The sequence below is a fragment of the Oratosquilla oratoria genome, chromosome 42 (assembly GCF_046742065.1).
Source record: "Oratosquilla oratoria isolate Oo_2021 chromosome 42, ASM4674206v1, whole genome shotgun sequence".
NCBI lineage: Eukaryota > Metazoa > Arthropoda > Malacostraca > Stomatopoda > Squillidae > Oratosquilla > Oratosquilla oratoria.
The window spans coordinates 18,927,693-18,940,192 of record NC_134818.1 but is presented as its reverse complement, the minus strand read 5'-3'; the positions used below and the strand labels follow the sequence as shown (position 1 = coordinate 18,940,192).

Below are 12,500 nucleotides of genomic sequence, written 5' to 3'. Positions count from 1 at the left end.
GTAGCTGCTGGGTTTACATTTACTTTGATCTTTATCAAAATTACATGTCTGGAAAATTAGTTTCTTCAATTAGTATTCCATATTTTCAATTCCAAGATCAAGATTCTGGGGCTACATATCCCAAAAGCTCTAAGGAATAGGCCCGAATCAATAGTGCATTTAACTTCGTCAAAATAATAACAGGAAATAAAGGGATTTCTGTATAAAAATGAAGTAACCGCTCCCTGGCTTATGTCCCCAATTGATGAGTATAGGTAAGCTTTCTATACATGGGGGGTCAACTGTTCTTATTTTCTCGGTCTGAGTATCAGACACTGAGTATCAAGAAAGATATATTTTTCTCTCTTTTCTTCCCATTATACTCTGACCTTAATACCATGGACCATGGCTTTTTTCAGAGAATCATCTATCATCCCCCCATCATAGACATATCTAAACCAGAATGTGTCGATTAGATTGATGATAATGAAATACTTAGAATATTTCCATATGTAAATTTGCGAGAATGGGAGGTAAGTTAGAATCCATGCTACAGCCATATTTTTGTCTGTAGAATTGCTCTTGCAAAGAAAACACACATGTGTATTAAGCTAATGATTTTTGAGACAGTGATGGAGAGCCTTATCCTTATAGTGTACCAGTTTGTTTTCCAAAAAGTTAAGAACGCCTTCTAAACCCACATTCGTGAATACTAAGACAATATCCAGACTTACCATTCTACTATTCTCAGAATTTTTTTTGTTTATTTGATTTGCCCACAAAGTCTTTACGATGTTTTGTTCCACATAACTGGCTAATTTCAACAACAGAGAGAGGAATGCCGAAACATCACCTCCCTACCACAAAAAAAAAAAAAAAAAAAAAAACGGTGTAAGGGTATGTGTAGATGATAGGGTGGTGGTTATAGCCGAACTGTATTAGAGATTGATACCCTAGCCATCACTTTCCTGGCAGATGTGTGCCCTATGACCACTGTGGTCCAACTATGCAGCATCCGTCCGATGCACACCATCAGTATTTGTCAACGGTGTCGGTCAAGACGTTTCAGGACAGCGAGGATGACATGGCAGCAGCCCCTACCTGGATGCGAGACAATTGCAAAGATTTGATCCCTCCCCCGCTCCTACTGGTATCACCACGAAGAAGCTTCTCATCCGGTACCTAAGATGTGGTGATGTCTACAGATGGTGATGTTTGGTGATGCAGGCTTTTGTAATGTTGAAAGCAGTGGCGTTAAAGGTGGTGGTGAAGCTAACGGTGGAAGGATTGTGCTACCTGTTCCACATTATTCTTGTGAACAATGCTGAATTCCAAAGAACGCTGTAGACTAGATGCATCGATTAAAAAAAATTGCATACAGTACATGATATATTGAAAAACCATTCCAGATTTACTTTGAAAAATGTTAACATGTTTATACAGGGTACTCGCTAAAAATGTGTTATTCAAATGCTAATAACGAAAATACATCAGTGAAAGAAACTATGCATAAGCTTAGACAAGTTAATTGAAATTGCAAGACTGGATCAACAAAAAAGGATTTGTCGCCTCAACACTGAGAATAACACAAATTGACCTCTACTTTTAAAAAAATTTAAATTAACTTTTGCGAGACAGAAGGAGTCTGTGGTAAATATTCACTCGTGAAGAAAATAGAGAATTTATCTATCACTGAAAATCGTCGAGTAGACTGCACTGATGAAAAAAATTAACCTTCATAGCAGAAATCAGATAACCCATGGAGATTATCAAACCATCTAAGTAAATATAAAACAAAATGAAATATCTATGCCTTGTAGTAACACCATGCAAATGATATGCACATTTCAGAAAGAAAACTATTTGAATTCGTTTCAAAATGAAAGTAATTAGGGAGGTAATAAAGCAAGGGGTGAAATCGATCTTTCATTCTTACATGCATCCAAAATGAAAGTTCATGTAAAAGTGTCCTTTATTAACAAGTGTACAGATCACATGACTGAAGCAGCAGAATTACGAAGAAAAATTCTTAAGGATATAATCACTAACGAAGTAACATCAGACAATGCAAGGAAATGTCACAGAAAAACATCACATAAAGAACAAGAACAATTCTGTTCATGATCTAGTAAACCCCAACATTACCATGACTCATGGTATGTATCTCAATGACGTCAAGCATAATTATTTGCCTGTAGGTTCATTCTGACATGAGCTGGACTTCTGTTAGTGGCAAATTTATTCTTAGAAGCCGTTTAACAAAACCGTTTGACGTTTTCTAAGACAAAATATACTTAAAACGCCATAGTATTGAATTAGTTTGTTATAAAGTAAATTAATGAATGAAAATATCCTCACAAAAATCCAAACTGGATTCATATAATGAAAAAAAATGGCGAGGTGAAGATTCAGTTATTCTGCAGTCGAAATATTACGTTAATATATTTCTCGCCATGATTACAAAGTCACAAGATATTTATAGTAATAATAGTTATGATAATAATAATAGTAATTATAATAATAATGATATGACAATAATAATAACAATAATAATAGTAATAATAACAATAATAAGAAAAAGAAGAAGAAGAAGAACAATAGCAATAATAATGATAATCATAATATCAATGATAACAATAATAGTAGGAGCAATAATGATAAAAATACACTTTCATTACATTATTATCTCGGTCTTTCGGTTAGGATGTAAATACTGCTTAAACAACAATCTTATTCATCTTTCAGAATACATACAACCAAACCCTTGGAAGAAATCTTTAATTAAGAAAAAAAGACATAAATTTCAATGCATTCCAGTGAAGGGCAAACTTGTTCTTGTTCGTGGGCAAAACTTCGGGCGAATGGAATCGACGGGTCCAAACATGAATCGGTGATACATAAGAAAAACACGGAAGCGTCTAAAGACCTCCTCGAGAGACCTCGAGTATGACACACATGGAAGGATAAGGTAGGAGGACGACTTAAGGCAGCTTGTGAGAGACGCTACCAGGAGCACCAACCGCGGTCCGTCTTCAGGAGAGGAGGACCTGCGGCATCACGAACAATAGCGTCAGCGCGAAGACGATCACTTTAGCGACGGGGCTAGCGAAGGAAGAACTGTTGCAGCCGTCCCAGTTGCAGGACTCGTGGCAGACTTCAGTAATTTCGCCCGTGACTCGAACACCTTTCTCGCAGTCCCATCCCATGTCCCTCGGGCTGCAAGTTCTCACCACTGACACCAGGGATTCTGCAAGAAGTTCCAAAAGTGAAGTGATAAGGTTGGTTAAATGTGTATGTGGATATACTTACATATGTAGGGATATGCAATTGCAAGGCAACATGTACATGGATATAAATGCACACCATGTGATGTACTAATAGAAATGCCCTCTCATACAAAGATATGCATATACTTACACACGCGCGCGCACGCGCACACATATCTACGCACAAACACACACACACACACACACACACACACACACACACGCACGAACACACGCACACACATCTACGCACACACCCACACGCACACATCTACACACACACACACATCTACGCACACACACACACGCACACATCTACACACACACACACACACACACACACACACACATGCACGCACGCACGCACACAAACAAACATCTAAACACATGACAGCGAGCACACGAAAATGTATGTGTTTGTGTGTAAACAATCTACAAATCATATAAAAAGAAGAAGAAGAAAAATAAAAAGAAGAAGAGGAGGAGGAGGAAGAAGAGGAAGAAGAAGAAGAAGAAGAAGAAGAAGAAGAAGAAAAAGAAGAAGAGGAGGAGGAGGAAGAAGAGGAAGAAGAAGAAGAAGAAGAGGAAGAAGTAGTCAGCCCAAGAGCCACTCACTGTCGGGTCCCTCTGCCGGGTAGTACTCTCTTATGATGAGGCAGACGACCATGTCCTCCTCGCAGGGCTGCGGGTAGGGGGGCTCGGTGATGCACGCGCGGTGCGTCGAGTTGCTGTCACACTGCACGCAGTCCAATCCCTCCGCTGCAAGAGGAGAAGGGTCAGACCGGCTACGAGCTACGGCACGGACACTACTTGCGACTTCGTAGAATTTTACATCGAATACTCTAGCTTTTCATCCTGAAGAGATCACCCCACGTATAAATAGTATATACATTTCATGGAGGTCGTACATTAAGGATTTCACTGACACCCCTACGGACCACAGTCACGTATGATTCTTTTACTGTTGAAGACTAATCCTCATTCCACTCATCACCTCCTCTAGGACTTCATCCCTCTGGTGCGATATGGTCTCTAAGGATAGAAGCGCTGGTTATCGGCAATTTTACGCAGCTGAGGAGGACGGGAAACTGAGTATCCTCAAGGACCCCTTTTAATCCAGGAGCACATTCATGCTCCCTAACGATAACCGGTTTTTGTCAGCTGAGGGGCTGTCATCCGAGTGTAGGGAATCTCTTGTCTGCAATATATAATCAGCGTTCCTTTCCTTGGCACCAAAGAGATGGAGTCATAGAGAGGAGACATCTAAGAAGAAATTCAAAGTGATCCTTCTTTTTTTTTTTTTTTTTTTTTTTTTTTTTGAGTGAGTGAGTGAGTGAGTGAGTGAGTGAGGATTATTTTCTGACCACAAAAGAATACCGATTGATTCTGGCATCACTAAAGTCCATAAAATATCATCTGCATGAGATATGATACCAATACCCCATACGGAATCAGAATGAAGGAATCTGATCACATCTGTGTACTTCCCCGTCCCCCCAACAATCTCTCATTTCGTTCTTCACGACTCACCACGGCCCATAAGGCCAAGGAGCACCAGACACAGAACGGCGACGCTGGAAAAGGTGACGACGAAGGCGGGAGTTCGGTCGCCTCGAAGATGGTGGTGCCTCTGACGACCACCGAACGACGTCGCCGATCCCATCTCGCTCGGGAGAAGGGGGCCGTCTTCTGAAGTCATACTCGAAGGCGTCGAAAATGTCTCACTGAGGAAGAAAGAAGAAAAGCGGGTCAAGGAGTGATACAGTACTTCATCCTGGTTATTTGCATATCCCTGTAATATATGCATACACACACACACACACACACACACACACACACACACACACACACACACACACACACACACACATATATATATATATATATATACATATATAGATGTATATATATATGTATATATAATATACGAAAGCGCTCTGCTTCGTTAGTTTCTCTTTCCAAGCGGTCTACTTTGCATATATATATATATATATATATATATATATATATATATATATATACGTATATATATATATATATATATATATATATATATATATACATGCATGTATATATATATATATATGTAATATACGAAAGCACTCTGCTTCATTAGTTTCTCTTTCCAAGTGGTCTACTTTGCATATATATATATATATATATATATATATATATATATATATATATGTATATATATATATATATATATATTTATATATATGTATATATATATATATATATATATACATATGTATATGTATGCAATATATGAAAGCGCTCTGCTTCGTTAGTCTCTTTTTCCAAGTGGTCTACTTTGCATATGTATATATATATATATATATATATATACATATATATATATATATATATATGTATGTATGTATATATACATATAATTATGTATGTATGTGTGTCATTTTCCCATGTAGTTTGGTACGATTAGATATGAACTGTGTAAGGATGAAGGGTGAGAATGGCTTTCTTATCGTTGTGTTAATGGAAACTTGCCCCTGTAATCCGTGAATCTATTCCTTATTACACTCCAGATATACATAAATGTTGTTTTATTGACTCACACGAGTATAGGAGAGGTCACCGCCGTGCCGGGTCAATCATCGTCTAAAAAACTTCCACGAAATGCCCCCTTCGAGCCTAGTCTACACAGGTATCACATAAATCCTTGCGAGGCGAAGAAAATGTGTGCGTATTCTTCATAAGCGTATGCGAGCTAGTGTACACACACAAACACACACAGATAGACACACACACACACACACACACACACACACACACACACACACACACACACACACATATATATATATATATATATATATATATATATATATATATATATATATATATATATATATATTATATATATATCTGGAACAAACTGAATGAGGAAACAGTGAGTGCTAAAACTATACACGACTTTAAGAACAAACTGGATGCGTTAAGATACAAATGCGGGTCACTACGAGCATAGCTCTCTTCCCGTAAAATACAAATAGGTAAATACACACATACAAGGATACGGCTGCGTGCCCTGTATTTGCTCCTTCGTCATAGAAAAGAATAACATATAATGAAAAAATCGGCTGGCGACATCCAGGATGAAAAAAAGATAAGTAGTGTTTGGTACGGAAAGGATAATGAAGTGTTCACATGCGTTGACGACCACACACACGCCATGAAACGCCGCATATGCCATGCATAAGCATCTGCCTCGTAGCAAGACACGAGTATCACGCTGCTTAAGAGAGCCATTTGCAAAGCGTAATATGACACGGCAGCCGAGAGAAATGGCGAAACTTGAGAGGCGCAATGCATTTCATTTAAGCGGAATTGGAGACTTAAAAGGATTCAGAGTTCTTGTAACGATCCGAAGGCAACGGCCTCTGACGTCGTCTCTCCTTAATGGAAACGCGCTAACAATGAGTTCTTGCTCATGTGATGATTATATACGATAGGTCTATGAATCAATTGCGGTTTATGATGTAGAGTGGTAAGTCATAACGACCTTTTAGCTTGAAATATGTGTTTTACAGATTTAACAGCGTTCTACACACATATATATGAGAAAGCGCGCGCGTGTGTACAGCATATATACGAGAAAGGGTGGGTGCGTAGGTGCGTGTGTGTGTGTAATATATGTGTGTGTGTGTGTGTGTGTATATATATATATATATAAATATATATATATATATATACATATATATATATATATATATATATATATATATATATATATATATATATGTATATAAACTGTGTTTCTCGCTTTATTGCAGATTGTAATTTTGTTAATAACTTGAATGGTATCAACAATAAAAGTTTGAAATTTTGCACACTGTGAGAGTACTCCTAAAGAAGTAATCCACCAAAATATTTTTCAAATCTATACGATATTTTCTAAGTTATAGGCATTTATGTATTTTGGAGTCATATTCACTGTTTCTCGCTTTATTGCAGGTTTGTGAAAATGCCCAGAAATGTAGGATTGACTGCTACTGAAAAGCAAAGGATTGTAGCAGGCCTTGCAGAAGGACTGACTCTTCTGGATTTAGCCAAGGAACTGGGAAGGGACAAGAGAACCTTGGCTTCTTTTGTGGAGAAGCCCAGCACCACACCAAGGAAAGATAAGGGCACCAGAAGAAGCATTTCCCCTCGTGATATGCGAAAAATACGCAGGCAGGTCAATAGGGAACCCAATGGCACCAGCGCCTCCATTTTTGCAAAAGCTGGCGTTGATCCGATGTCCAGAAAGACCAGATGCAGTGTCTTGAATGAGATGGCCAGGAACGTGAAGCCCATTTCCAGACCTCCCTTGAACAGAACTCACAAGGAAAAACGTATTGCGTGGGCAGAAAAATACATGAAAACAAACTTCCAACAGGTCTTATTCACAGATGAAGCCAGAGCCACATTTGATGGTCCGGATGGATGGGCTAAAGTTTGGAGTCCTACAGGAGCTGCTATCCCACATCGGGTTCGTCGCCAACAAGGAGGTGGGGGAGTTATGTTTTGGGCGGGTATCATAGGAGATACATTGGTTGGACCTTTCCGAGTGCCAGAAGGTGTGAAGCTCACAAGCCAAGCATACATATCGTTTTTGGATGAGCATTTGTCCCCTTGGTTGTACGACCTGCCTTTACTTCGTCGACGTCAGCTAATTTTTATGCACGACAATCCATCTCATGCAGCAAAGGCCACGACTTCCTTCCTCGCATCTCTGGGCATCAAGGGAGAGACTCTCATGACTTGGCCACCTTGTTCTCCTGACTTAAACCCGATTGAGCAGCTTTGGTCAATTTTGAAGAGGGAGGTTTATGAGGGAGGACAACAGTTTACCTCAAAAGATGACCTCTGGAATAAAATTGTTGCCGTTGCTAGTACCATAAAACCTTCTCAAATCAAGAGACTGACTTCATCTGTTGATAGCAGACTGCTGAGGGTAATTTCAAGGAATGTGAGTTATGTTGATAAATGATTTGATTTTGTGGAATATATCTAGTGAATTCTTCCTTACATGTCATTAATTTTGTTACTTATGATTTGATTTATTGTATTAAATAAACCTGTTAAACTAAATTGGGATTTCAATACCTTTATATTGTATTTTTACAAACCTGCAGTAAAGCGAGAAACAGTGAATATGACTCCAAAATACATAAATGCCTATAACTTAGAAAATATCGTATAGATTTAAAAAATATTTTGGTAGCTTACCTTTTTAGGAGTACTCTCACAGTGTGCAAAATTTCAATTTTTTTTGTTGATATCATTTAAGTTATTAACAAAATTACGATCTGCAATAAAGCGAGAAACACAGTTTATACACATACATACGAGTATATATATCGACGCGGTAAAAGAGGGATTACTACAATATATTGCTACAGAAACTTTTGAGGTGAGATTTAAGATAAGGATAAATTTTCTTATTTATAGGAGCGGGGGGAGGTCAAGGTTAATATGTTGGTATTCATAATTTGCAACAAGTTAGTATATGGGAGTAGTCTCTCAACACATTTCCTAGTGTTTTCTTGATGGGCTAAGGCCTACTTTTTCTTCTTTATGATTCAATAAGTTGTTGTTTTTTGTTTTGTTTTTTGACACACGACCACTGCATTTGCTCATATAATGCGAGGATTCGTATTTTCTTTCATTTAAGACTGGCTTTCCCATTTTCTCTTGCGCTCTTGCATAAGACGAGCTTTCACGTTTTCTATTGTATAAGAAGAACGTTGTCTTTTTCTCTCGTAGACAAGCTTTGACATTTTTTGTCGCATAAGACGAATTTTCCCATTTTCTTTTGTATATGACGAGTTTTCCCATTTTTATTGTACAAGAAAAAATTCCCATTTTCTATTTTGTAAGACGAGTTTTCCCATTTTTCATTGTACAAGCCCACCGGCTTCGCCGGCCCTGCTCCGCAGGGGGCTTTTGCGCTTCGCGCAAGAACTCAAGGGTCTAAAAGAACCCAATTGTCTAAATGATTTCTAGAATCATAAAGATCTAATGGTTCTCAAAGATTTCGAGGATCTTGAAGCTCTCAGCGATCTAAAGACCTTAGGCTCTATCGATCTCAAGGATCTAAAAGATCTCAAGGATTTAGAAGATCTCAGGATCCAAAAGATCTCAAGCATCTAAAAGATTTCAGGGATCTAAAAGATCTTAAGAATCTAAAATATCTAGACGATCTAAAAGATCTCAAGCATCTAAAAGATTTCAGGGATCTAAAAGATCTCAAGAATCTAAAAGATCTAGAGGATCTAAAATATCTCAAGAGTCTAAAAGGGGTGTCCCGCTTTTCGTAGTGTGCGCGACCGAAACGGGAAACGAATCAAAAACGGGTCAAGGTTTAAAAATTATATTATTGATAAGACAAATTTTCCCATTTTCTCTCGTAGAGGACGAATTTTTCCATTTTCTCTCGTGTAAGGCGAACTTTCCCATTGTCTCTCGTATACGCAGAATTTTCCCATTTCCTCTCGTCTATACTGCCAGCTTCCCCCCATTTTCTCTCCTACACGACGAATTTCCCCCATTTTCTCTCGTAAAAAATGAGCTTTAGATTCGGCGAGGGCCCCATCTCCATGAACCACAACCGTTTGATGTCTTTGACACGACGACCAGATGCGGAATTCGATTACAAAACTTCTTCCGTCAAAGGTCTCTGTGTTTTTTTATGCCAAATTTATTAAACGATTCGGAACGTATGTACTGTTGAATGAATAATAAAAATATAATTAAACAAATTAAGTAGACGAATAAATCAAAACATAAGTAAATAGATAAATTATATATAAAAGAATATGAACAAAACTTCTTCCGTCAAAGGTCTCTGTGTTTTTTAAGCCAAATTTACTAAACGATTCGGAACGTATGTACTGTTGAATGGATAAAAAAAATGTAAATAAATAAATTAAGTGGATGAATAAATCAAAAGATAAATGAATAAATTATAGATAAAAGAATAAGAACAATTTAGAACGTATGCACTGTTGAACGGATATTGAAAATGTAAATAAATAAATAAATAAATAAATTAATTCAAATAGATGATTAAATCAATAGATGATAAAGAAAGAAATTGTACAAAAAACAATATGGACAATTTAGACCGTATGCACTGTTGAACGGATATTGAAAATGTAAATAAATAAATAAATAAATAAATTAATTCAAATAGATGATTAAATCAATAGATGATAAAGAAAGAAATTGTAGAAAAAACAATATGGACAATTTAGACCGTGTGTACTGTTGAACGGATAATGAAAATGTAAATGAACAAACAAATGAGTTAAAATAGATGAACAAATCAATATGTAAAAAAAAAACAAATAGACAAACAAATAAAAGAATAAATAAATCAAGAAAATGAAAATGTAAGTAAAACACAACTAAACAAAAGAAAATAATCACATACAAAATGCTGATGGAGAGGGAGGGATGGGCAGGAGAGAAGAGGCTGTAATATAAAAGATGATGATGAAAAAACAGGAAAAAAAAGTAATAGACTAAGATAAGTGAGGGAGAAGTAAAGAGTATGAGGCTTTCTAATAATGCGTTCAGTAATTTGTCAACAATAACCGAAGAGGTGCAATCATATATATATATATATATATATATATATATATATATATATATATATATATATATATATATATATATATATATATACTCTACAGTCATAAAATATTACCGAGTAAATTGGTTCTTAGAAAAGCGACTAAGGTCCCTAAGATATATGGATTGCATAGAATATACAGTCAATACCCCGTGCGTGGTTTTAGTAACGAAGAGATGGTGCAGAAGCACGAAGATCTCTTCGAGTGAAGACGACGACGACGACTTCGAGTTAAAGGGATTGAGAGACGGAGAGAGAGAAGGAGAGAGAGCGAGAGAGAGAGACAGAGAGAGAGAGAGAGAGAGAGAGAGAGAGAGAGAGAGAGAGAGAGAGAGAGAGAGAGAGAGAGAGAGAGAGAGAGAGAGAGAGAGAGAGTGAGAGAGAGAGAGCGGAGGTTCCTGCAGAAGAAAAAGTAGGAAAGGGCGGTTGCTGATGGCAGAATTGAGGGGAGGGGGGGAATAATATGGGGGTTGGGGGAGGAGAGGAGGGAGGAGGGTGTGAGTTGGGGGGTAGAGGAGGGAGGACTGTGTGTGCGAGATGGGTTATGTGAAGGAGAAGATTAAGGGGTACGGCGAAGGAAGGAGAAGAACCAAGAGGAGGAGACACAGGAGGCCGAAGAGGAGCAGGAGGAGGAGGAGGAGGAGAGGGAAGAGGAGGATGAGGTGGAGGAGGAGAAGGAGGAGGTGGTATTGGAGGAGATGCTACTGCTGGAAAGGGTGAAGAAGGAAAGACTGCGAGGAGGAGGAGGAAGAGGAGGAGGAGGCCGAAGAAGAGGAATAGGAGGAGGAGGCCGAAGAGGAAGAAGAGGAGGAGGAGGTGAAGGTGAAAGAGAAAGTGGTAGAGGAAGAGATGGGGGGGAGGAGGAGGTAAAATGTAATGGTGGGAAGATTCTGGGTTAGATTTTCGAGAGGAGCTGATGTTGGGGACGCAGAAGGTGTTCTGGTGAACAGAAAATATTCGAAAAAGAGAGAAAAATATTACAAAAACCAAAATAGTAAAAATAAAATTAAATAAATGAATAAATAAGTAAATAAAAAAATACTACGAACACTAGAAATGAGTCAATCGTTTTCGTATGTTTTAATATATAAACTGCTTTGTACGCTTATGAAGACACAGCCACACACACACATACACACACATATGTAAGCGCGTGCACACACACAAGCACACGCACACACACACACACACACGCGCGCGCGCGCGCGAATAGTTCGATCATGTTTATGTATCTGCCTAGTAATGAGCCATGGTAGCAGCTAAGAGCCTCCTGGCGTATGCCCCTCATGTACTAATGATCTGGGTGTGATATGAGAACTTCACTTATTTGCTCAGAGAGCTAGGGTCAGTGACAATCACTAACTCGTTTCACTATGGTGTCGTCTACCTGGGTAAATTAGGTTTGTTTTTCGTTCGCTAAAATAAAATCCCTCATTTATGTTCGCCAACATAAGGATCCTTCAAGTTTGTTTCCAATTTCACCAAAATTAAATCCTTTAGGTTTGTCTCCGTGTTCGTCAACATAAGATCAACGTTTACCAAAATAAAACACTTTAGATTTGTCTCCATGTTCGCCAAATTAAAATCCCTTAATTTTTTCTTCATATCGACCTAAG

The 12,500-nt window shown here is 38.0% G+C and overlaps 1 protein-coding gene across 4 annotated transcripts in view; it reads right to left on the bottom strand.

Annotated features, from left to right (window-relative positions):
* Positions 1 to 1,939: 1,939 nt before the first annotated feature.
* Positions 1,940 to 12,500, bottom strand: part of LOC143021787 (uncharacterized) — a 218,964-nt gene continuing 208,403 nt past the window's right edge. For all 4 annotated transcript variants that reach the window (XM_076179515.1, XM_076179516.1, XM_076179512.1 and 1 more), the window contains 3 exons: positions 4,776 to 4,969; positions 3,861 to 4,004; positions 1,940 to 3,226 (listed from right to left, as the gene is read on the bottom strand). In XM_076179515.1, coding sequence (XP_076035630.1) covers positions 3,012 to 3,226; positions 3,861 to 4,004; positions 4,776 to 4,969 — 553 coding nt within the window. In that variant the 3' untranslated portion in view covers positions 1,940 to 3,011. The remainder of the gene's footprint in view (positions 3,227 to 3,860; positions 4,005 to 4,775; positions 4,970 to 12,500) is intronic.